This window comes from Mixophyes fleayi, chromosome 7 (genome assembly GCF_038048845.1).
Source record: "Mixophyes fleayi isolate aMixFle1 chromosome 7, aMixFle1.hap1, whole genome shotgun sequence".
NCBI lineage: Eukaryota > Metazoa > Chordata > Amphibia > Anura > Limnodynastidae > Mixophyes > Mixophyes fleayi.
The window spans coordinates 24,080,285-24,107,559 of NC_134408.1; the positions used below are offsets into that span (position 1 = coordinate 24,080,285).

Below are 27,275 nucleotides of genomic sequence, written 5' to 3' on the forward strand. Positions count from 1 at the left end.
TGAGAAGGGTTAAGAGTCTGGGACCTGCTGTAAATGAGAGCTGGTAGCCATGCTCTCGTGTTTAAGGGTAACCCTCAGTCTGAGCCAATTACACGAGCCCCGAGCTGTGTTTAATGGGGCAGCAGTGAAGGTCCAGTGACAGTGACGTTGATCTGCCATGACAGTGTCCTATGGCTGTCCCCAGGGTTATGTGAACTCTGCTGGCTTACTTATTTACTCATCTGCATGGGCTGGCAGCGGTGCCCGCTGGTGCCAGGCTGTGCCACGGCTTGTACTCCCAGCACAGATCCCCCGGCAGGCAGGATCTCTCTAGATACCATTGTGATCTTGAGGAGAGTCAGAACAACCGGAATGAGGGGTGCTGGGGTGGATATTGAGCAAAAATGTTCTTAAATTTCTGGGTGTAGGAGATGCCACATGGTTAAACATCTAATGATTAGCTCTTGTCTATTAGGGAGTCGTCATTTTATTACAGTGGAGAAATCTGAAAATGTTCTTTAGCAACGACTCTAATGCTACGTGCACTATATTCTATTTAAAAATCACTTTTTTGTCCCTTTTTAGTCCTTTAAAAAAAATCATTTGTTTCTGTTTCTTAGGAAAATAGAGACTGGCAGATGCTTTCATTATTTCCTTCCGCCAGGATGATATTCTAATTTTTTTAACGTGGAGCGTTGATTCCATTAGAACACAAAAAGGTGAAAAAAGAAGTACATAATGTGAGTTTTGTTTTTTTGTTTTTAAATTGTGGTGTTTGCTAAGCCATGCCTAGTTTTTACTCGGCATAAAAAAAGACAAACCTATTGGGAATAATGGCGATGTAGCAATATAAAATATGGAGTATAAAGGACAGTTCTAAAGACGTTTCATTCCTCCTGTTTTATAGAACGTTAAAGAATAAGAGCAATCATTGTACTATTGCCAGTGTGCTTTTAAGCTAGCTGCATCTTATGATGATAAAGTAGCCTTATCATGACTACATCATTTTATGCTCTCCCCGTGTTGGCGTGGGTTTCCTCCGGGTGCTCCTAAACTGCCAATGGTTTGGTCAAAACCATCAAAAAAAGGACAGCTTGTTTTAATACCTCCTTCTGATAGGCTAGTTAGCTGAAACATGCTGTTTAAGCTATCTTGCCATTCATAACATAAGACTTATGAATTATTGTGGCAATCATTATTTAATTGTATAATTAACTTATGGGGACAATTTTTATTATTCATTTTATTAAACGGCAATATTATTGTTTTTTTATATTGTAGGGGCAATATGAATATATCATTATATTAAGGGACAATAATATTTGGTTCCTAATGGGGGTAATAATTATTTATGATGTGGCAACACAAACTTAACAAAACCGCAGTTTGATATATTTACCCCCATTTTGTAAGGGGCTGCGATGTTTTCTGGAAAAACATGCTGGGTCTGATTCATTAAGGACAGTAAAGCAAAAGAAATGAGTAACTTTGAACATTGGCAAAACCATGTTGTATTGGAGGGGAAGGTAAATTTAAAATGTGAGGACAGATTTATAATTGGGGTAGAGCATGTCCTAGATCAACTATTAATATCAGTGTAAAAATAAAGCTATAAAGTATTTGCTTCCTACATGAAAAAATAGCTAGTATTTTCCTTATGTGCAAAATAATAAGCTCATTTGCACCCACTGCATTGCAACATGGTTTTGCCAAGGTTCAAAGTTACTAATTTTTTTTGCTTTCCTTTTCGTTAATGAATGAGGCCCTATGCCTTTTAGTGAAAGATACCACATTGTCATGGATTAGAATGCCTTCTGTGAAATATATCATGTTGGGATGGGTTAGAATGTATTTTAGTGAAATGGACCCTGTAGGAATGGGTTAGAATGTAATCTAGTGAAATATGGCATGTCTGGAGGGATAAGAATGCCTTCTAGTGAAATAGTCCCTGTTGGGAGGAGTTAGAATGCCTTCTAGTGAAATAGTCCCTGTTGGGAGAGATTAGAATGCCTTCTAGTGAAATAGACCATGTTGGGAAAGGTTAGAATGCCTTCTCGTGAAATAGTCCCTGCTGGGAGGGATTAGAATGCCTTGTAGTGAAATAGACCCTGTTGGGAGGGACTAGAATGCTTTGTAGTGAAATATAACATGTTTGGATGCATCAGAATGTCTGTTAGCGAAATGTACTGTTTTGGAATGTGTTAGAATGTCTTCTAGAGCAATATGACATGTTGGAATGGATTAGAATACCTCCTAGTGATATATAACATGTTGAGTTGGGTCAGAATGTATTTTAGTGAGATGTGTTGCAATGGGTTAGAATGTCTTCTAGTGAAAACTATTCTGTTGGGAGGGGTTAGAATGCCTTCTAGTGAAATATACTATGCTAGGATGGGTCATAATGTCGTTTAATGAAAGATACTATGTTAGAATGGGTTAGAATACCTTCTAATGAAATATGCCTTGTTGGGATGGATCACAATACATTCAAGTGCAAGATAGGACTTTGGAATGGGTTAGAATGTCTCCTAATGAAAGCGCTACCATGTTGTGATGAACTAAAACATGTCTTCTAATGAATGATACCATGTTGTAAAATGTTAAAACGTCTTATAGTGACTGATATCATGTTGGTAGTGGTTAGAATGCCCTCTAGTTAAATATGCCATGCTTAGAGGGATTCGAATGGCTTGTATCAATTTGCATCAATGAATTAAACTAGCTTGTAATGAGAACAGGTGTTTGCAACTTCGTAGTGTCTTAATCTCTCCTTAAGTAAATAATGACAAATTGTTTCAGAGAACAAATTTGTTCAACTGAGAGCCCGGGGTGGTGGAATGACGGATTCCACCAAACACAAGATGAAAGATTGGAGTCTAGCATCTCACCCACCATTCAGAGCAAAAATTCAGGCAGCTATACAGGGAACAGGATCCCAAACATTTGAAGGTTTGTGCTTTGAAGCTTGTTAATGTATGGGTGTATCACTGTAATACAATTAATGTTCATTCAGACTGGTTTATGGAAAATACAAGCTGCTTTTTATGTGATGTATCAACAAATATTTTTTAAAAACAATTTTTCTATGAACTGCAAGCTTGTGTCATGCAAAACTATAGGCTTGTATGCCATAGACACCCCAGCTTATGTCAGAACATGTAAACACATGCTTCACCCCTAGGGGCACTGTGGCAGAGATTATTTGGGTTTAACTCAGGTTCCAAGGGAGAGAGTGCCATGTGACGTAGGTTTTACAGCAACTGCTTCCTAAGTGTGGAACAAGCTTTGCCGTAATTCCTACTCTGACTTTTTTGGGGGTTTATAAATACCCACCTACAACTTTAACTAAATACATTGGTTCATCTTTGTGACTTTCTTGTTTCACTACTAAACATAAAAACTATGGTGAAAAACAGAGTTCTTTATCTTCTATGCCCTTTGATAGGACACAACCCAGCTCCGCACATTGGATACAGTTGTGTCCACAGAGCTGTTTTGTGTCATATCCAAAAGCTACAAAAATAACATGATATAAAAGCATTAGTGAAAAATAGAAAAGCAACAAAGAAAAATAGTTACAGGAGGGTTAAGATTTTCTGGAGCTGGAAAACCCAATTTGGCAAGATCATAAATAGATCATAACTTTAAATACCTCACTGTATGTAGGACAGTTTCACCAGTTTCTAAATACAGTAACATTTCGTTTCCTCCCTGGCAGAAGTTTTATTTTGTGCAGAGACAATGGGAGTTCGTTATTAGCAAAGTGCAAATGTGTTACTCCTAGCAACCATCAATATATTTTATTTCATTGTACATCTTGCACTAAGTCAGACAAAGCTAATTGCTTTTCATTTTAACTTTGGTAGTGAAAATGATGGACAGGTTCATGAAATGATAAGGATTCACAGAAAGAAATGGTGAACACAGTCAGTTGCCGTCAGTCGGCTACACACAACTCGTGCCCAATGATTAGAATGTTTCTAATGTGTGAGATCATTGACATTATCTCTTGGTATCTTCATCCTGTTATATACTTTTAATAAGCGAGACCTCCTCCAATTTAGTGAAATGTAACTGCTTTTAATAGGTCAGATACTAACAAGTGTTATATATATATATAATAATCGACAGACTACTTCTTTAGTAGTGAGTGTCTCATGATAGATATCTTTTACATCGTGTGGCATAAAAGTTTAACATATGAGTTACAACATAGTTCACATATTCCATCTTCTTATCTTTATATTTCAATAAATAGACAATTATGGTAACAAACTCTTCAATCACCTTTTAATGATATTTAGTATGTGTAAGTTCTTGAGTCAAACAAGTGAGCGTGTCCTACGTTGCCTTGTGCTGAGAGGGAACGTCTTCAGGCTGTGCCCTGGTGTAATACTTGTCTACCACTGAGGGTTTTTTTTAGGAACGTATGGGTTACGCCATAATGATTAACACAGTGGGCTGCAGCTCTCTTGTTACAAGCTGCAGATCTGTCACAGTGAGGTGGCTGAGTCTTTACGTTGAACCGAGAGCACTGTGCTTCTGGTGTCCTCTATGTCACGTCCCTTCGAGTTGTATACAGCAATATAAGGGTTGAAGACGGGCCAAGCAGCATCACAAGAGTATTAACCGATTCAGTGCAAACGTAAGCTTGCAATATGCAATAGCTATAGAGAAAGGTATAACTTGGAGGCTTGGGGCAAGAGTACAGATGACAATCTAGGGATGTTCGGAGATTTCACACGTTCTCCATTTGAAGACGGCCTCTGCCAAATCCTACACCAATACCTCCCCCCTCCTCCTGTACAGCGACCGGTGGCTGAGCAGCACCGCTACTACCAACTCTTCCGTCTGGGCAGAGGAGCACACTGGAGTCGGCTTCACACTTTGTTGGACGGGCATAACACGTTACCAGTTCTGGGGGCAAAAGTTCCACTTTGACCACCTGTTTAGGTGAGCACTCAGGGGGTGGAGATGTTTGTGGTTCTTCTCTCAATGGAATTGTTTCTGGATCTTTGCCTGTATCTTCTGCCTTCTTAATAGAAAGATCTAATGGCCCCTCGTGCGGGCATGCTGCCTTCTCTAGAGCCTGGTGGATATGCAGGAGCTCGAGTCGTATCTTACCGAGTTGCTCTCCCAGAGTTCTTTGTCGACCTCTGTCATCAGAGGTCAGATTCGCCAGTCTCCGCTCTACCTTTCCATATTCCTCCAGGGTCCTGGAGAGGTCCCCAATTAGCAGAGATGCATTGACGACCACAGGTTCTGAGCTTTCACTAATGGCCTCAGATCCTCGTCTCCTCTTGCAGGCGATCCCCTCCAGAATGGGGCTTTTCTCTTGCCAGGGATCAGGCGGTGGTATAGGAGAACAAGTGCTGAGGAAGGAAACAAGACAGATGATGATTGTAGGTCTGCTTTCTGGAACTGAGCACCACCCTGCTCTAGGCATCTTCTGTAGGACCCTATCCTGCCTTGTGAGTTCAATGATAGTGATATTGTCTTCTACTAGATATACCAGTTTTATATTGGGAAGCCTTAAGTGGAGTAAGACAATATTATTATTTGTTTGTACAGTAAGATAGAACTAGACAGAGACTAAACAACCAATGTTTTCACATGAGACAGAAGTAGAAGAAACCTTTCCACCAAAACTAATGTCTTGCCCCATAATGGACCTCTCAGCATTAATGTGCTCATTATAAGTCATGTTGATAAATGTGGTTGGAAGATTCCGTATTGCTGCTGCGAGAGTTTGTGGTCCTCTTGTGACTGCAGTAACTAGGTCAGTGTTGCCAAAACTGACCCAGCCACTCAGTCCCAAATGGGTGGTAAACTATGGTTAGCATAAGAGAGTCTGTCCCATTTTTCGTTTTATTGTCTTGGTTTGTATAAATAAGGTGAGCAGAGATGATCATGGCTCAGTAAACTGAGGTGTACATCAGATGTCTGCATATATGAACCATCACCTTTAAAGACATGATTTTTGTCTATATTTATTTACAGCAACACTATTTTCTGAAGGCTCAGGTCAAGACCATAGAAGAACAATTCAATCTTGTGTTATTTGTGTCATGTGTCTAAACATAAAACAATGACATTGATGTCCTGTTTGGCCCCACTTCAAGTAGGTCAAATTGTGCGTATCCTGTCATTTAGCCGGTGGGACTCATAAATGCTAGTTGTATTCAGATTTTTTTAGCATGCATTATAAAAATATTATTATATGATAGTAATAATACCTGTTATGGAATGTTCTGTCTCCTTCCACCAAAGATGTTGTCTGTTCAATCACCACATCTTGCCCATCTCTTTTCAACCAGGGTTTCTTCTTCACACATCTTGTAGGACTTGTCTTTTGCCAGGGAGACACTTCAGGACTTCTTTTCTGAGTAGATATTTCATTAGGTCTGGAGGTTTGGACTCCATAAACACCTAGAATCTCTTTCTGCTGTTGAATGATTTCTCTCACTGTCTGGGGAATCCATTTCCCTTCCTCTTCTGTTTTGTTGTGCGCCAGTGTTGGGTTTTGTGACTTGTCTCCAGGTCCCCAAGAGATGGTGCTGTTCGCTTCTGGGGATTTGAGTAGGCAGGTCTTCAGAGGTTCCACAGGTGTCTTTGCCTTTGGCATAGAAACAAATGTGGTAGCTGGTTGACCTTGGTTCATTGGCTTCCCTGATGCTATTTTTGTTTCAGATGCGCTAAAGGCATGCTCAAACAGCAGTGGGTAATAGAACCTTGGAAGATATGAGGAGCGCTCTGTGTTCTGTAAAGTTTGAAAGTGGGTAGAATGTGACGGGTGCATTAGTTGAGCTGTGGATGCTAAGAAAGGCAGCTGTGCTGTACCACTCGTCATGGTGGGGTTCAGATATGAGAAGAGGTTGGTGTTTAGTGGATAATTGAGGCCTAAAAGTGAGAGACCCTGGTGTTCTTGATAATCGGTGTATGTTGGGGGTGGGTAACAAGGAATGATATTTGGCCCACCACACCCTACTGATGTTTCCGTTCCACCTTTCTTAAGTGTATTGGTCAATAGTTTCCACTGATCCACCCGTGACCCTCCAAGGGTGCTGGAAGCTTTCCTGGACACCTTGGCAAATCTGTTTTCCTCTCTCTCCTTTTCGCCCTGACCTTCTAATGAGAACACATCAGTGATGATGAAATCTGGCTCCCCCTCTTTGGTCAACATCTCCCTTTTGCTCTTTGACCCCGTCACATTTGAATTCGGTTCGGTTTTGCCTACATTGGCCTGTAGAGATGGAAAGATCTTGCTTTTCTCCTTCTGAGCTTGGCTCACCGCTTCCTCCTCCTCTTCTTCTGGTCTCTCATCCTCGTCCTCCAGGAAACTCTGGACCTCAGAAGATGCTTTCTCACCAACCTGTCTAGCTTTGGTAGCGCTCATGCCTGTGGAATCACAAGCTTCCTGCTTGTCTAAGTTGCCATCCGTGTCTGCTTCCTGGTGTAGGTTCATTTCAGGGATGAGGAAATTGCTCTTTTTGTAAGGCCAATCTGACTCTATAAGAAGGGACAGGGAATTCTTGCACAGACTGTATTTCATGTGGTTATAGAGGTGTGATTTCTCCATACAGGTAAAGGGGCACTGAAAGCATTTGTAGTTATAGGGCTTTCCCCATGGCCGGGGGATATAATGAGGTTTCTTGGGCTTGCGTTCTTTATGTTTACAGGTAGAGTTCAGCTTACATCCACCGTCTTCCTCTTTCGACATTGCTTGTGACCTAATCTCCTACAGCCGATTTTCTTACGAGATAATTTTTTACACCTGTTGTGTCATTCAAGCAGTCAACCTGCAGTGAGAGAGTACATAAATTAAGAGCCCTTTGTCATGAGCTATAACATGTATTCCCTATTATATTGTAGAAAAGCTGAGCTTGGCGAAACCATTTCAGCAATTTAGTAAATGCGAGAGTGGAGGAAACAATATTTAAAGATTTTGATGCAGAATACAATAAAATGCAAACTGAACATTTGAGAAGAGAGATAATAAAAGTATGTCATGCAGCAAATTAAATAAAAAGAAAAATGCAGAAAAAGTGATGTATGGCCAACATTGAAATTAAAGGTAAGCAGAGTAATGGAAAGAGTGCAGCAAAGCCAGTGGTGCCGGAGATCAGGTAAAGGACTATACATAAAATATTGGAGCGTACTTAATAGAATGGCGTAAAACACTAAATTGAAAAACTATTGAGAATTCCATAAACATGACAATGGAATTCTCAGGAAACTCCACTTTTGCGCCAGTTCTTCTTTACTCCACTTTCATAAATGTTCCCTCATGGAGTGTTACCGTGAAAAGATGAAAGATATAGGAGGAAGAGACAGGTGTTTGAGCTGCGGTCTCTGAAAACACTTCTTAACATATCTTCTTGGTCTGTTGGATTCCTCTACCTGCCACAAGATATTACTTCCACTGGTCTGTCAGGCTAGGCACGGGGGGACGTGCCTCAGGGTAACACAGCATCAGGGACCCTGCACCTGTGCAAGGGAATTACTGTATCACTGCACAGTCTCACACTGAGGGCAGCCTCTAACCAGCCAGGGGGGAGAGAGACAGGCAGAGAGGAGAAACAGGAGGGGAGCGGGGAGAGAGAGACAGAAAAGACTAGAAAATTTGGCAGATGGGGGTGAGAGACTGGAAAAGTTACAAAAAATAAAAAATAAAGAAGAGAAGGTAGTACAATCATATGAAGAGAGAGAAATCACTGAAGAAATAAGAGATGGGTGAAAGGATAAAAGAGAAAAACACATAAGAGACACGTGAGGACTGAACAAGAGTACAACGGAGAGGGAAAAAGTGTAAACTGATAGAAGCTCCTGGAATACCGAAGTAGGGATCGGAAATAATATCATGATAAAGAGTGATCTGGCGGATCCCATTGTTAGCAAGATGGACACGGGGGCACAAGGTGTGACAAAGTGGACCATGTAATTAATGAATAGTATAGCGATGATATGGATATAGAGGAGCCGAAGAGTGCAAAGCCAGTTCTAGGAGACTGCAGAGAAGAAAACATTAACGTGTAATTTGCTGCTATTCAGCATCATTCGATAGTGGTGTAATAAACCCAATTTGACCATGATCCACCCAGCTCTCCTTATCCATTGCTCTATTTCTGCATATCTTTCCTTGGGGGTAAAATAGCAATATAGCTAATTAGAGCCGGAGAGACGTAGTGAGTGTCAAACTAGGTTAACAACTTAAGATGAATTATTATTAATTAACACATGATGTCAGCTATCCTTCAGATAGGTGGTTCTTAGTCACCATTTTTTGTGGGGTTAATTGGATGAGATCTTGTGACCTACGAACTAAGTGCAAGTAACCTGCCTCTCATGATGCTGGGTAGTCGGACCGCTGTGTTACCTGACGACACAGTTGCTGCATCCCTCAAATGCATTTGATTTGACTGCACCAGTGTCATGCAATTAACTGCGCCCATTCAATTCAATGAGCATTGCGTATATCGCGTTATTATTATCACACGATCTAAGGCGTGATAATGTTACATCACAATATTTGCCTTTCTAAAGTGCAGACAAGTTATATATTTATTATGGTTTATTAAGATTGCGCCAATCAAATTGCACAGATAATTTTTAATGATTCACATTGGTCCCTGACACATAGCAGCTTATAGTCTAAATTCCCTATAGGGTTCATTTTGTCAGAAGCCAGCTAACCTACCAGCATGTTTTTGGACTGTGGGAGGTAACCCATGCAAACACGGGGAGAACATACAATCGCCACAAAGATAAGGCCCAGGTTGGAATCGAACCCATGACCCCACCGCTATGAGGCAGCAATGCTAGCTACTGTGCCACCATGTATACTTGTAGGTACACAAATGGCTATGGTAGTATGTATAAGGAATGAGAAGGGCATTATTTCAGTAGTACTACAGGCAGCAGAACTGCGAGCCCTGGATACAGGTTAGGTGACAGAATGATTGTGCAGAACAGCACAGAGCATCCTGAACTGACGAGGAGTCGGAGCAGTGCAGGGAGTCGTAGAGCAGACTCCTGGAGAGGGGTTACGTTGCTGCACACAGATTGCACCCCGGGGGGTGGCACGGATGGCAGTGGGGGAGGACATGCCCATTTCCTGCAGCAGCTGCTGGTGAGAGAGCCTGGTACAGTCCCATTTTTCATATTCCACAGTTTGATGCCACAGGCTGCTCCCAACAACTACCAAATGGTGCGGCCTCCTGTGTGCGGGGCCCCTGGGGGTCAGAGAAAGACCCCTGCGGGAGCACAGACTGCTGGTTACATCCTGTGCACCAACATACAGAACATTGCTAACCCTCTCCCTGCCATTACCCACCAATCATCATATCCAGCTCTGAAAGAGACAGGAAGACACAGGAGAAACTACAATATATTAAAAATGTGTTTACTAGTATCAGATTTTCCCCTCACCTTCTAGTATAATTTAAAGAGAAAACTCTCCTACTGTCTTTCATAGTTCATACAGATCAGTGTTTGTGAACTACCAACTTTTTCCAGGGTGTCTCTTCTGGGCTATACAAATATCTGCTTAGGGTTCCGTTAGAACCTGTTTGGATCTGGATGTTCTTTATGGTATAAAGTGCATTAACGTTTAACACTGTTTTAAGAAGGAGGATTGGAGCATATCTGAATATGTCCCTATTTTTGCACTATAGTATTTTTAGTCGCACAAAAGAAGCAGATTTTGCTACCGTCTTGGAGGCAGCAGAAGTAGTTTAAATTTGATGCCTTTTGCTCAATCTAGGTTCATTTTATAGAGGAGATGTCAGACATAGATAAACCGGTTCTCCCATTACTGGAATATGAGTATGTGGTATAAATATGCACAGGTTAGTTTGGCAATGCACACTGACATTTTTCAACATCCGTAAAAGACATGTATTTTTTAAGATTATGGGCTAGATTTGCTAAACTGTGGGTTTGAAAAAGTGGGGATGTTGCCTATAGCAACCAATCAGATTCTAGCTTTCATTTATTTAGTACTTTGTACAAAATGACAGCTAGAATCTGATTGGTTGCTATAGGCAACATCTCCACTTTTTCAAACCCGCAGCTTAGTAAATCTAGCCCCATGTGAATTATCTGTTCCTACACCTTTTATACAAAAAAAATAGAGAGTTTGCTTTTGTAGAGTAACTAGGAATGCATAGGATTTAAGGGGTAGTACCATTTAATAAATGACAATTATTGGCAGTTTGGGAACATTTCTATTTCCTAATTTATAGTCAATATTGATTTATACTTTGAGTGACATACTGACTAATATATCTCATAGCTTAGTAACTTAAACCTTAAAAAATATGGAGAAATTGCTTGATACCAGAGACTACAGGAAAGTTTTCTCTGCACAATGATAATGAAATACTCTGCCTTGCTCTGTGTGATTTAGAAATTCCTATATATTCCAATTTTTCCATTGCCTGATATCTTGATACAATGGGTAATATCATCTCCACACAATTTGGAGATGCCTCCAAAATGCTTTATATCTACCACCACATCAAATTAGGACAAAATTCTCATTCTCAGCATGGTGGGAAAGTGGTCAGCAGTGCTGTCTCTCAGCATTAGGGAGTTTAAATTCCAATCAGGGCCCTATCTGCGTAGGGTTTGTATGTTCTCCCTGTATTTGCGGAGTTTCCTCCGGGAGCTCTGGTTTCCTCCCGCGCTCCAAAGTTTTAATTGGCTTCGAACAACATTCACCCTGGTCTATGTGTGTGGTAAGAAATTTAGATTGTAAGCTCCATTGGGGCAGGGACTGACGTGAATGATTACATATATTTCTGCGTAGTATGATTTGGTGCTATATAAATAAAATAAGAATAAAATAAATATAACATTGTATAAACTATTATTTGATATAGATATATAGACCCACACAGAATTTGGAGATTTCTCCCTGTTTGATATCTAGAACCACACAGGACAAATAGATTTTTAATTAGTTGACACTAAAGTCTGTAATTAAGGGATATTTCTCTCATTTTTATTATTGTACATTAGTCATGAGTAGATTGTTCATCTATTGAAAGATAACATCAGATATGTCAAATTACACGATAACTTCAATAGAATTTGTTGAAATGTCTCCTCTCTGAATTACTGCAATAAGGTTCATGTATGATTTCTAGAGGTTAATGCTGATAGATAATATCCTACAGGATGAATGCACAATTTCACTGCTTGATAACTAGAATCACACTGAATAACTACAGTACTATCGAATTGAGATGTAGATAGCTAAATTCTCAGTTACCTATCATGTCTTGAAAGGCAGAAAAACAAAGAGCTACTGACGATTGTTATTTCTACATAGCTAGAGAAACAGATTTTACTGTCACAATATTTTGTACCACTTTGCAGCCAGGCAAACATAGAATTTGAGAGTTATTATATCTTGATACCTATTAACAATTAGGTTGGTTAAGTGTGTGTGTGTGTGTGTGTGTGTGTGTGTGTGTGTGTTTAAAAACAACATACAACAAACCCACTGGTCAACTAAATAGTTTAGAAATATTATCTGTTTGTTTTAGGGAATAAAATACATTGCTGAAATGTTTATTTAAAGTTTATGCCATATCCTAATCAGATTGTATATGGGAAGACTGGTTGTTTCTGGGTTATACAATTTGTTTGTTTAAGGATAAGATCTTTCAAAATGTCATTATCCCAGTTGTGCTAAGACTGTTTATCAATCTGATAGTTTGATGAAGGAATTGGCAGACCAGAAACAGACAAACTGTTTTTTAGTTTCTGATCAGATATACACGGCTGTCTACAAAGGTCTCTGAAACGCCTAAATGTGACTGACTCCTTCATTTCATAGAATGTCGCCCAACACTGAGTTAAAAAATGACATGAAACTTATTCACTTTGACAAGTATAATGACATAAAATTGAAGAATGGTAAATCATTTTTGAGATTTATAATACTTGAAGAGCAGTTTCACATATATCCGATATCTGTGTGATTGGTAACTGGTAATAGTAGAGAATAACTGTCTGAGACCTACAATCAGAGAGAATTTGAAGATGTCTCATTGCTTGAGAACAAGGAAGATGTACAACTGAAGGAGTCATGTCTCATGGCTAATACACAGGATTCTAAGTGCAGAATACCATCAGAAATATATAATACTGCTCTATAAAAAGTAACGCTCTTTAATATATACACACAATATAATGCATGGTACTTGTTATTGGTGTGTATGAAAATGCATATATGTGTGTGTGTGTATATATATAAATATATATATATATATATATATATATATATATATATATAATCGATAGATAGTAATTAAGCAGTTATTTTTACACTTGCAACCATAAATTGAACTTAATCTAAAACAATTTAACCATCGAAAATTGTTTCTTTGCTTGTTATTCAAGCTTCAGGTTCCTATAATTCTGGGGCGAGAGTTATTTTATACATCACAAATATAAGTCAGGCATTAAACTGGAAAACATTTTCTATGTCGTACTTCAGAGATCACATTTTCAGTGTGGAAATGTAACCTCTGCTCCCTAGCTTAGTTTAGTTTTTAAAAACAATTTGAAATTTAGACAGACAGGCTTGTTTGAAGTTTTGTCTGTGTACATTTCTCTCTGTCTATATATCTATATATCTATTTATATCTCTATATTCTATCTATCTATTGTATCTCATATGTATCTCATATCGATCTCTCTATATCATATCTATCTATCTCTATCTCTCTATATCATGTCTATCTCATATCTATCTATCTATCTATCTATCTATCTCAAAAATCCCATCATTGCATCTACCATCTATACCTGTATCTGTGGATGTATACGTGTATATTAATTATACATTTGCATAGTTTTCTGTTACTTCTTTTGCATTAAGATAGTTTGCAATAGTTATCTTCTCCTAACTATAGTTTACTATGTATAATTGATTAGATTTTCACATATTAAATAACAAAATAAAAAAAATAAAAAAAGAATTAAATAACATGTACCCATTGTAATGCCAACAACCAATTCCATCATGTTCACTGTTAATATTCTATTAGTAAATATTAGTATTTGGCAATCTGTTCTACCACCATCATTTTCTTCCCAGGTTTACATAAATATGCCTACAGATAAGAGGAATATGGTTATCATTACACATTAACATATATTATCTTTATCTACAGCTGAAACGTATGACACACACAAGCTTAAATACATAGTAAAAAATATATATCTTATTTGTGGCATTTGCAGATGAATGTACATTTTGCTTTACTGACTTATTTCCAAACCACATTTTAAAATGCTGATATGAATGATAAGATCCATTAAATATTTTTAAAAAGTAATGGGTGAAATACTTACATTGATGTGCAATATCCACAGTTCAACTCTTTTCCCTGGTTCCTCAGCCTCATAAAAATCTGCTGATTCTTCAATGTAAAAGGACAGGAGTGGTCCCTCCCTCTCTGCAGCTGATTTGTCGATCCAAACTCTATACTCTTCCTAAAGGAGGAGGTTCCTAAACCCCCCCAAATAATATAGCATTAAACTCTCCAGGATGTCTTCAGAATATTATTTCCGTTCAATACTACTTTTAAATATCAACTGTATTTTCTTTGCTCACAGTCAAACCTTTAAAAGGAAATCTTCCTTTGCTGTAGGATTTGTGTCCATGATATTTCCATGGTATATATCAGAATAATCCCTGTGATATCAGAAGAGGTTAAAGGAAGCATGAAGCATTCTGCATCCTATTAGTCAAATCTTGGAGCCAATTCCACCTTGTGAGGAACGTGCAGACAGTGAGATATAAAGACATTACACAAAGTTAGACAAAGTTTGGTTTCTATCATACAATTCTAAAGACTTTTCTAATGAGTTACAAATAAAACAACCAGAACAACAGTGAGATATATAAGTATTCATCCCCTTTTTTTTAATGCTTTCACTGTGTCACACTTGAGGGCTTTGAGAACGTCCCGAAAGGTTGCTCAGGTTAGTGCTACCCTCCTAGAGGGGTGCGGAATCTAACGGAAAGGGAGGTGTTCACTAGTGAGTATGGGCTTAGCGGCTCACTAACCACAGGGCGCAGTTCTTACAGAGGGTCACGAGCGAACCTGGAAAGAGAACCTAGTATGCAGGGACTGGAGATACAAGGGAGGGATGGTGGGCGTGGGAGCCCTAGAATCAGGATGACCGAGAGGTGAGATGTTCTGCAACTGTGGTTGCCATGGAAGTCCTGTGGAGCTGGGAAGCCCCTAGAATCAGGATGACCGAGAGGTGAGATGTTCTGCAACTTGTCTGTAGCAGAATGAAGCACCAGAGCGTAAGGCACAGACTAATAGCGAGACCTTCCAGCAGACAGTCAGGAAACAGTGAAGATGAATGGAGGAATATCACAGCACCGGGATACTGCAGATAGCGTAGAGAAACAGGAGCCAAATCCTGAGAGCGACTGCTCAGTAGGACAGACCTGCAGATCTGGCACCATTTGTCTGTAGGAGGTGTCTTTTATAGTAGAGCAAGTCAGCTCATTGGCCAGACAGTTTGATTGGTGAATATGCCGGGTCCGCGCATGCGCAGAACCCGGCAAAATGACGACCGCACAGGAGAGCCATGGCGTCTGTCCAGAGAGGGATGCCACCCACGATGATCAGCGGGGGCACCCGTCAGTGATCAGCAGGTCTGAGTCGTGACACACTGTCACCTTTAGCTGACATTACAGCATTCAGTCTATTTGGTTGAGTCTGTATCAGTTCTGCACATCTGGACACAGCAATTTTTCCCATTGTACAATATTGCTGTGGCACGATGGTTAGTATTGCTGCCTCACAGCGCTGGGGACATGGGTTAGATTCCAACCTTGGCTCTAACTGTGTGGTGTTTGTATGGTCTCTATGGATTTCCTCCCAGAGTCTAAAAACATACTAATAAGTTAATTGGCTTCTGACAAAAATTTACCCTAGTCTGTCTGTGTGTGGTGGTAGGGAATTTAGACTGTGAGCTCCAATAGGGTGAGGACTGATGCCTATATAAATAATAATAACATAATTACACTGATTTTTAATGGTATTAAGGTCTGGACATTCCAGGACATTTCAATTTTTGTACTCCAATGTGACTTTTGATGTTTGCTATGGGCCATTGTACTGCTGGAATATAAATCTTGTTCCTCCTGGGTCTCTTGCAGACCACAGCATTCTTTTCTTTTAGATTTGTCCATTTTGTGTTCCATCCATTTTTTCATCTGTTTTCCAATATCTGAAGCAGAGAAGTATCCGTATAACATTATGCTCTCACCACCATGCTTCATGATGTTCTTGGGAGGATGCTCAGTGTTAGGCTAAACATAGCTCTTACTGTTGCAGACAAAAAAGTTCACTCTTGTTTTCCTCAGACCATATACTCTTCCTCCAAGTGGAATGAGGCTTCACTCTGTTCTCCTCGGACCATAGACTCTTCCTCCACTTGGTATGAGGGTTGACTCTGTTCTCCTCAGACCATATACTCTTCTTCCACTTGGTATGAGGGTTTACTCTGTTCTCCTCAGACCATAGACTCTTCTTCCACTTGGTATGAGGGTTCATTCTGGTCTCCTCAGACCATATACTCTTCCTCCACTTGGTATGAGGGCTCACTCTGTTCTCCTCAGACCATAGACTCTTCCTCCACTTGGTATGAGGGTTTACTCTGTTCTCCTCAGACCATAGAATCTTCTTCCACTTAGTATGAGGGCTCACTCTGTTCTCCTCAGACCATAGACTCTTCCTCCATGTGGTATGAGGGATCACTATTGGTCTCCTCAGACCATAGACTCTTCCTCTACTTGGTATGAGGGTTCACTCTTGGTCTCCTCAGACCATAGACTCTTCCTCAAAATAGTATGAGGATCTCCCGCAAGCTTTATGGCAAACTAGGAGAGATTTGAGAGTTTTCTTTAGTAACAGTTTTCTTTTTGCCAAAGGGCTGCTTTGTGAAGTGCCCGGACTATTGTTATCCCATAGACAGTTTCTCCCATGTCTACCATGGAAGACTTTAACCATGGCCACCATAGACCTCTTGGTGGCTGCCCTAACAAGTGCCCTTCTTGCTCGGATGCTCCATTTTGGGGGACAGCCTGTTTTAGACAAATTTGCAGTTGTGCCATATCCGCTAATACAATACATATGTAATTAAATGATTGCCTGGTTTGTATTTGTAATTAATAAAAGCTTTGGCATTGTTTTTTTTCACATTTTAGAGTACTTTGTCTTAAATAATCAATATTAAGAATTCACAATTAAAAAAAATTTGATTTCATGATGTAAAAAAAAGTAAAATGAATTAATTACACCTCTACCTTTCCATTCCTAGGTGTAAGTCATATATTCCTCCACCATCACTCATTACGCTTACAATGTCCCACACACATTCCTATAATACTTCTATCAATGCTGTTGCCGCCATTGTTACACTATGCCAGCATGCAGGGAGAAGGTAATAGTAACACTGCACATTATTTCACATTACTGCATGTAAGTAGAACCTATTCTCTGGGGTACAACGTCTAGTTCCGATATCTTTATCTTTAACCTGCAGCAAACTGACCCAGGACAACTTCCTTCCCGTCATGTCTGATAGTTACCTGCTGACACTCCCTGGGCCGACTTGCCTGGCATCTGACCTGTTTTCTCTGGGTATAGTCATGTTATCCAATCACCTAAAATGATTGAGTTTTACAGCATTCCACTTCTTCATAACTAGCAGCTGGAGCGGAACGGAAAAAAAAATCCTTGTTTATAAAATATCATATCTGGGTTTCAATCATTTACCTGGCTAATATATTTATAACTCTTGCTCGGGGCGTTTTTAAGAAAATAATTAGTCCTTGTCCTTATCTGGCTGTACATTAGGGGGCAGGTCAGAGAGATGGCTTTGAAGCAAGAAAAATGTGGTTTCCCATTTTATTTATTTATATTTTTATAATTTGTTTTAATTTTTGACCCCGTAGCATTCAAAGTAGACCTATCGCCTATAACACACTGGAGGCCACGGTTCTGTGGGCTGTTAGTGTTTAGGACAAGACAGCCAATCAATTCACTAGTGGAGGCCAGTGTATTGAGGGCTCAACCAATACTGAGTAAGTATGCAGCCTATACACTCACTGGTTCTAACTGTCTGCATCTTGCACGTTCTGCACCTCTCACACCAATTCAACATCTCTTTCTCTTTCTTAAGCTGGTCATCACCAACACCGATAATGGGTCCTTTTCCCAATATTGCAATTTGTGTAGATTGCGGCTGGATCTCATCCAAATTTGCCACCCACGCGAGTGTGTAAACTGAACAATAATCTTGTTGCTCATTTCTTGGTATCTTTATATAAACACATTCATTGTCTCATATAAGTTGAAAAATCAGCATTAAAATGCTTAATGGCTGATAACCTTTCCTTACATTATACTCATCGTTTTAACCATAACCATAATAAACACACAACAACTTAAATGTGGGGAAAGTAACACGGGATTTATTGCCAGGTTTGGTGGTGGAGAAGGAGCAGTCCGAGTCGACATCCGCCAGGCCAACCAGGATGCCCCAAGCCTTCCAGGGGGCATCCGCAAATGGGGGACAACCACACACCCCAAGGCGCACATATCTACCTAAACGGGGCTACCGCCCCGGGCACTACAGAACCCTCCCCTTTTCTAGGCTAACGGAAGCAACCACAAGTCAACCCGCTCGGGAAGTACTTGGACCGAGACTAATAGCCTATTCCATTTGAAAACAGGTGGGTTAAGCGTGCCCGATACCATCATGTGCCCTTACCACTGGCCGTCGACTGTACTGCGATTTCCGGCCACTGCTACTCCAAGATAACCACCACCACAAAAACTGTACCGGTACAGGATCACTGCAGATGACCATCTTTGTTGATCCATAGGGAGGGAGGGTGGGCAACGTCCAGCAGTGTAAGAGATGGATTCTTCTCCGCCTATCCCATATATAACCTCCGTAACTCCTCCCCATGACTCATCCGGACGTCATGAGCAGACCACCCAATTTAACCCCCAGAGTACCAATACAGTTCAATACAGCCTTAGCTTTTATTATCCCTCGAGCTTATATACAGCCCTCTGTTCTTATTCTTTCTGAACACATTGACAGCTAGTAATGCCAATAGAATGCAGGCGTAGAGTCACGACATGCTTACGAATGTGACAATCATATAATATGTAATAAATGCAATGAAAGCACTCATGGCAAGTGATTTAGGTCGGCTGCTGAGAATTAGCTACCTGTAAACAGTAATATTAATCTGGTTAGTTTTATTTTATGTCCTACAAGTGATTTTTTTTTATGACGTGCAAAATGACTGATGTTGAGCATTGCGCAATTATGTTGTAAAAGAAAAAATAGTAATGTAGGAATTGAGAAACATGTAAAAGACACAGGCTCTTGAAGGGTTAACTCACGAGGCTCTGGAGATGAGATGGTTAATGGAACTGCCGTCTTCCTAGGAACTTGGTTAATGGAATGATGTTCCGTAGATACTGTGGGACTGAGACTAACAGGTTTCACAGTGCAGTTCTCAACAGAATGTCCCATCGGAGTCCAGGTCATAAACCTTTATTTAGCAGGCCCCAGGAGCTCCAGTCTCTCTCTTTCTCCTTGTCCTTGATAATGTGATAACATTACCTGTGCTGTTACTACATGGACGGTGGACCTGACAGTGGGAGAGGGCTGTCAGCTTTTGGTGTTCTGAGAGTCAGGCTGGGTACACACTACAGAAAATTTCTCCCGATGCCATATGGTTAATGATTTCACCAACGACTGATAGTCCCGATCAGCATGCCGATTCATGTGTACTAGAGATGTTCACTGACCCCCGTGTTTTGGTTTTGGATCTGGATTAACTTCGGGTTTTGGCAAAACCGTCCTCGTGTGCTTTGGTTTTGGATCCCGATTTTTTTTTTTTTTTCTAAAATCCCTTTTTTTTTTCTTTTTTCTTTTTTGCTAAAATCACATAATTTGGCTCTTTTTTTATCCCTACATTATTATTAACCTCAACAACATTAATTTCCAATCATTTCCAGTAAATTTTTGTCAAGTGACAAGAAAACTGCTACCCCTCCTGTTTCTGTGTGACCAATGGCACTGGAGACTGGAGAGTGCTAAGAACACTGCTACCCCTCCTGTTTCTGTGTGACCAATGGCACTGGAGACTGGAGAGTGCTAAGAACACTGCTACCCCTCCTGTTTCTGTGTGACCAATGGCACTGGAGACTGGAGAGTGCTAAGAACACTGCTACCCGTTTCTGTGTGAGCAATGATACTGAGCAATGTCACTGGAGAGTGACAAGAACACTGCTACCCCTCCTGTTTCTGTGTGACCAATGGCACTGGAGACTGGAGAGTGACAAGAACACTGCTACCCGTTTCTGTGTGAGCAATGAAACTGAGCAATGTCACTGGAGAGTGACAAGAACACTGCTACCCCTCCTGTTTCTGTGTGACCAATGGCACTGGAGACTGGAGAGTGACAAGAACACTGCTACCTCTGTTTCTGTGTGAGTAATGGCGCTGGACCTCCTGGGGAGAGAGGTACTTATGGAATCCAAAACCCGCGAGATCCGACAACGCAACAATAACGTTTTGCCTCGATTCAGATCAGAGGATGCGCGAAAGTAACGAGGTGGCTCGTGATCCTAGGGTATCTTAGAGGATCCTACTTGGATCCCCTAAGTTCGGGTGGGCCCGGTTTTCAAAAAACGGAGCCTGAGCATCTCTAATGTCTACACACTATACACGATTTACCATCAGATCTGTGCTCTTCATTTTTCATAAGCAGCGGCTGAAAAGATGGTGACTCTGTACACTGCATAGAGATCTATGGACACTGCCGGTCCTGAGTGCATACACACTGCAGGATTGCAACAACATTGTTCTATCATTTATCGAGATTTTTAGTTCCTTTTATAAAATCAAATCAAACGATATGATGAGCTTTGGAACGATAAAACCCGATCGTTGGAGCGTACACACTAATGCAATATCGGGCCTGACGGTCGTTTATCCTGGGATTGGCCCGATAATCAGGAGAAAAACTTATAGTGTGTACCCAGCCTAAGCACAAGTAAGTAGTCCATTAAACAACACCACCCATTCACCGTCACTGTATCAGACTTATATTGGAAGGGCAAGGAAGCAAGTCCCGATCAGCCAACATTGTCCTGTTAGAAGCGTGCTTCCTAACCTTCTGGTGGTCGGTGCGTACTTAGACAAACTCTGGCTTTAAGGCAAAAGACAGAGTGGTTGTTTTGTGGGGCTTACAAACCCAGTAACCTTCTTAAAACATGTTTGAAAAATTTCAATTTTTCACCTGCTTCTACAATGTAAAACCTTATTCTTGTGAACAATATACAATGCAGACTGGTGACCATAACCATACCACCATTATACAGAACAATGCAGCACCCCTCATCAGAATACCATACATCCCACATTTCAAATTGCCAAATAAGGAGCTTGTTTAAAATAAATAAATGATAAAATGAAACACCTACATGAAGAATGATAAACTTTCTGTTAGAAATGATCATAAAATACAGCTTTCTGTACACAAATACAAGGTGGATGCTGTTACAAACTTAGGAGCCAAACATACAGGATGAGTAAACCATGGAGAATTGTGTAGCAATATCACACTTGAAGGGGGTTCCGTGGTATGACTGTGGTTACATGGGGGTGGGCAGCACGGTGGCTCAGTGGTTAGTACATAGTTGCCAACTCCCGTAAACTTGTTTCCGGGAGAGGGGGCGTGACTGGAGGGCGGGAGGGGGCGGGACGAGGCCAATCGCGTCATTTTGGCCCCGCCCCCCGTGAAACCGTAATTTGCGCCGTGATTGGCCTCGTCCCGCCCCCTCCCGCCCTCCAAAATGCCGTGATTCACAGAGAATCGCGTCAAATGATGGTGAAATCCGGGATGTGGGAGAAATGCCATCTCCCCCGGAATTTCGGGAGTCTCCCGGACTTTCCGGGAGAGTTGGCAAGTATGGGTTAGTACTTCTGCCTCACAGCGCTGGGGTCATGAGTTCGATTCCCAACCATGCCCTTATCTGTGTGGAGTTTGTATGTTCTCCCTGTGTTTGCGTGGGTTTCCTCCAGGTGCTTTGGTTTCCTCCCACACTCCAAAATCATACTGGTAGGTTAATTGGCCACTATTAAATTGACCCTTGTCTCTCTCTGTCTGTGTGTATCTGTCTGTGTGTGTGTGTGTTAGAGAATTTAGACTGTAAGCCCCAATGGGGCAGGGACTGATGTGAGTGAGTTCTCTGTACAGTGCTGCAGAATCAGTGGCGCTATATAAATAACTGATGATGATGGGGGTGCACTGCAGCTAATGTACAGCATATACAAATGGACTATTCATTTCACTCAAAAAGTTATACTGTGCAGGACATAAAAGACACCAGAGAAAACTAGGGAGTCCAGTTACACTAAATACAATAAAAGCTAATGATCCATCCCAGCATGAAGACAAGGGGTAAGTGACTAACACAACAACACACCACCACATACCAACACAATAATATTTACAGTCATATATGACAGGAACACTATAGCTCAGTTGATTAGTTGGGGCAGTATAAACAGAAGCAGTTTGAGGACAAAAAGGTCATTGAGATGGACTTTTCACAGCAACTCTGCCACAATATAGAAGCTTAACAGTATTAATTAGTAGCTACTCAGTCCTATTGCTTTATTACTATCAATTATATAGCACCAAACATACTATGCAGCGCTGTACAGCGGATATATAATCCTCCACATCTGTCCCTGCCCCAGTGGAGCTTACAATCTAAATTGCTACACGTAAACTACAGTTAATTTTGAGAGAACCTAATTAACCTACCAGTATGTGGAGTGTGGCAGGATAGAAACCCACACAAACACAGGGAGAACAGACACAGATAATACCTTGGTCAGGAATCGAACCCATGACCCCAGTGCTGTGAGGCAGCAATGCTAACCACTGTGTCACAGTGAGATAATGTATTCTGTACTATAAATGATAAGGTTATAATTTACAGTTAGTGTACTATGACCGTATAGAGGCACAAGTGCTTTTAAACGGTGCACAGCGGACATAAATATTTACAGCATGGGGTGTTCTTCCTTATACACAAGTTTTCCTAATGCAAAAGGAAGTGATGACATGAAAACTATATTTGCATAAGTTTATACATATATTAGCATCAATTGCATTTACATAAAGGTAGCAATGCCAAAATTGTCTAGTTATTTATATATATATATATATATATATTATAATATTATTCATAACAGACCACATTCTAGAAGCTAGTAACACAACACCAGACAGCTTGAGAAGCCTTTTGCTTAAAGTTGTAAGAGGTATTTAAAGCTTCCAGCCAGTCGGAGGAGGCGCAGACATCAAGGTGAGTAAGGAAGCAAAATCTTTTTTTTCTTTTTTTTGGGGCACGAGGGATCTATAACGTGCAGACCTATGTTAAAATCCCCAAATCCCCAGATCGATACTTGAGCGGACTGACGCCGTAGGGAGCATAGAAGATAAATGGGAGCATGTTGCAAAGGTTTCTGTCTCTCATCAATAATGCACTGGGGTCTGGGAGCGGAAAAGAAGGGTCTGGGATCCCCCCTCACAGTACAGAAAAAGCCCAAGATACCCTTTTTATCTTAGGAGTTCAGCGGAAAAAGTGGGAGGGGGTCCTTAACCTGCCTTGGTGGTCAACATTTTTAACCATTTCTACTTAAGAAAGGATCCAGACAAACCACCCATCCGTCATGTAAGAGAATTAAAGATCATTTTTATTAGCAGATGTAAGGGTATTGCTCGTACTCAGATTTTATTTTATTTTGCCACTATGTTATAGGTATAATAGAGAGGAAGCGCTGATAGTGAAAATATTTTAAAACAAATATATGCATGTAATCCAAAATTGTACAAATATTCCACAATAAATTGATATTGTGATCATTATACCGGTATAGAGGAGGAACTTGCAGGTATTATTATTATTACCATTTATTTATATAGCACCACTAATTCCGCAGCGTTGTACAGAGAACTCACTCAAATCAGTCCCTGCCCTATTGGAGCTTACAGTCTAAGATCCTTAACATACACACACACTAGGGTCAATTTAATAGCAGCCAATTAACCTACTAGTATGTTTTTGGAGTGTGGGAGAAAACCGGAGCACCCGGAGGAAACCCACGCAAGCACGGTTAGAACATACAAACGCTACACAGCTAAGGCCATGGTCGGGATTCGAACTCATGAGCTGAGAGGCAGAATTGCTAACCACTAAGCCACCGTGCTGCCCATGTATAGATCCACCTATTAGTGAATAATCACAAATGATAGTATTGGTGGACAAACTTGAAAAACACGCAATAATGATGGACTTATGGATCCAACCTTCATTCAGAAATAGACGGTAGGTCTTAATTTAGCCAATAACGGCAAATGTATATTCCAATATCAAGCAAAATTTGCTGTAACTCGTACATACACATATGACCACTGCACTGTTCAGAGAACGATAGAGATCCACCTTTAAGTGAATAATGACAGAATGGTATTCTTGGTGGGTAAACTTAAAAACACACAGTAATAGCTGATTTTTAAATCCAATCTTCATACAAAAGTGCTGCAGGGCTTGTCAGCCAATAGCAGCAGATGCTATCTACTAGTATGTGAACATAACTAGATAGCAGTCACTTCTCTGAACATTGTCCCAAGGGAGGTATGGATAATCCGTTTTTCTCATGCAAAGCAACCAACATGCAGGAACGCCACTAGCCGGAAGTGATGACGTCCACTAACGCGTTTCTCCGCCCGCTTGCTATGTTACAGCATGGGTAGTTTAAAGAGAATTGTGTCTATTTATCATTAATGGGCGTTTTCTATCGCTGTGAAAATCTTCTGTCGCCCAATTTATCATTAAAAGGTCGGCGTGGCAGCTGACTGATGCTTCTCTCACTGGCGATAGAGGCTGGCAGCTGTAAGTGGACACTTACCTCTTTCACAGCCAGCGCAGGGCAGGGTACCTCTGCGCAGGCGTAGGCCGGCACGGAACTGAAACGGGAAGCTCCAACTTAGACTTCCAGTTCCAGATTTGCAAAAAATAAGATAATAATAGTTTAAAAAATGGTTTAAAAAGAAACAAATAAGGAAAAAATATTTATTATAGCGATAAAGTACACTGTTGGTGATCGCCTTCCCCGGTCCAGGGGGTTTGGTAAATTGGGGGAATACCTAAATTTGACTGGTCGGATATAGGGCTTTTCTCTTTTGATAAATAGCCCCCAAATATTTTAAAGTTTTAGGAGACTGTCCGAGAAATCTTCAATGCATTAAGTGTAATAACTGGATGGAAGAGGGATGTCAAATGTCATTTTTTTCCAATGTAAGAACATCTCATTACTGTCTTCTCTCTGATGAACATGAATTCTCTGGTGTGGGTTCTGTGACAGACTTTCCTATCCTATACGGACCATCTAACAACCCAGTCATTATAAGAATTGGCATCTGTAAAAAACTATTGAATACCTGTTTAATGGGTAGCATCAATAATGTAATAAACCAGTCTGAAAATAAGAGATTTAAGCCAGTTATTGAACAATGCTTTTATTAGCATGGTATAACACTGGCAAAAGCATGTAAACGGTTATGGGAATTGAACCTATTGGTTCCAACGATCCCATACCCACTTGCTGTTTGGAGAGCCAGTGTCTTTTCGACACCGCCTGCATAGGCAAACCAAGGGGGTTTCCTAGTGAATGTAAACCCCCCCCCCTCCAAACCTGGGGCACTGTATAATTGAGGTGGCTGGACCCTGCTCCCGCTTCACACAGCTCTGCTTGGAAATGGAGAGCTGCATCCACCTAACAGTAGTCCACGCAGCATTGCCCATGTATATTATGGGGATAGGAAGAGTTGGAGAGCAGACAAGCACTATCTAATATTATAGCCACGCCCCCATGCATGCTGGTCACGCCCACTGGTGGTGTGGTGTGGAAACCCCCCTCTGCAAATCCTGCGTTTGCCCCTGGCCTGCTCTATTCACTTACATTCACAACAAGTATCCTCCATTGGCTCTTGATTCCACTGACCGCCATTGCAAGTGCACAGATGTGGGTTATTCAATCATTTCAAAGGCTCTATGGAAGTATTAATTGGTCTGTGATAATTGGACCGTGATCTATAGTAAGTAATTGAAGGGTTGCCTCTCAAAACTAACCTACATTACGTTTAAAGGGAAAAAGTCACTGTACTTTATACATCCAATCATCAGAATAGAGTGGATACGCCAGCCCTCATTTAGACAGTTACCCAGCCAATAGTAGTGACTCTAACATTACGTATTTATCCCATTTCTGAATTCTCCAGATCTGTCTAGAAAACTCCAAGGGGCATATTCAATTAGGGTTCTGGTTCGCGGGATCGCGCCGGAACGGGCCGCGAACTTAATCCACGTTACCGCAATAACGTGGATTTTCGTTTGCAGCTCATAGGGTTGCGTACGAAAATCCGCGTTATTGCGGTACCGTAATATCGGCAAGAACGCGCACTTTTCGCGGTAACGCGCGTTACCGCAAACCGGAACCCTAATTGAATATGCCCCTAAGTGTTATACACATAGCGGCTGTCAAGCTCTGCAGGTTAAGGTGGAGTTGGCAGTGCAACTATAACACATCATCATCATCACCATTTTTTTATATAGCGCCACTGATTCCACAGCGCTGTACAGAGAACTCATTCACATCAGTCCCTGACCCATTGGAGCTTACAGTCTAAATTCCCTAACATACACACAGACTGTGTGCATGTTATATGCAGGGAAATTATAAAGTATTTGAGGCACAGGACAGGCTGGCTCTTCCACCTGTTATACCACAACTTTAGCAGCTCAATATCAGGGGCGCAAGGAGGATTTTTAAGGGGGAAGGTTTCCCCTCCACCGAAAAAAAAAAAAAAAAGTGAGAGAGCTGCCGCGCATATGCAGTAGCTCTGTTTAGGCGGCACTGTACTATACAGCAGCCGCGGCGCTGCCAAAAAGAAGCGTCCGCGGCGGTGCTGTATACAATACAGCACCACCGCGTACCCTTCTTTGACAGCGCCGCGGCTGCTCTATATTACAGTGCCAATATGTAGGGCACTTCTTTAGCGGAGGGGAGGGGTTTCTGGAGTCCCAGAAACCCCCCTTCGCCTACGTGCGCCACTGAATATAGTAATTTCGATCTGTAGTAAGTAAATTCAG

At 41.0% G+C, this 27,275-nt stretch overlaps 1 protein-coding gene and 1 long non-coding RNA gene across 3 annotated transcripts in view; one reads left to right on the forward strand and one right to left on the reverse strand.

The window, feature by feature from the left end:
* Nucleotides 1–604: 604 nt before the first annotated feature.
* LOC142097504 (uncharacterized) overlaps nucleotides 605–27,275 on the forward strand; it is a 74,064-nt gene continuing 47,393 nt past the window's right edge. For both annotated transcript variants that reach the window (XR_012678195.1, XR_012678194.1), the window contains exons 1-2: nucleotides 605–719; nucleotides 2,779–2,928. This is a non-coding gene — a long non-coding RNA (uncharacterized LOC142097504). The remainder of the gene's footprint in view (nucleotides 720–2,778; nucleotides 2,929–27,275) is intronic.
* PRR35 (proline rich 35) lies at nucleotides 3,765–14,441 on the reverse strand. Its single transcript, XM_075179384.1, has 3 exons — nucleotides 14,347–14,441; nucleotides 6,216–7,778; nucleotides 3,765–5,351 (listed from the first exon to the last, which is right to left on the reverse strand). The coding sequence occupies exons 2-3, from the start codon at nucleotides 7,697–7,699 to the stop codon at nucleotides 4,718–4,720; spliced, it is 2,118 nt and encodes a 705-aa protein (XP_075035485.1). The 5' UTR covers nucleotides 7,700–7,778; nucleotides 14,347–14,441; the 3' UTR covers nucleotides 3,765–4,717.

Excerpts from the sequence above, each read along its gene's own strand:
- PRR35 (XM_075179384.1), bottom strand. The coding sequence starts at position 7,699 with ATGTCGAAAGAGGAAGACGGTGGATGTAAGCTGAACTCTACCTGTAAA. Across the intron at positions 5,352-6,215 it reads GACAGAACATTCCATAACAG|CACTTGTTCTCCTATACCAC; the intron begins GTATTATTACTA and ends TTCCTTCCTCAG.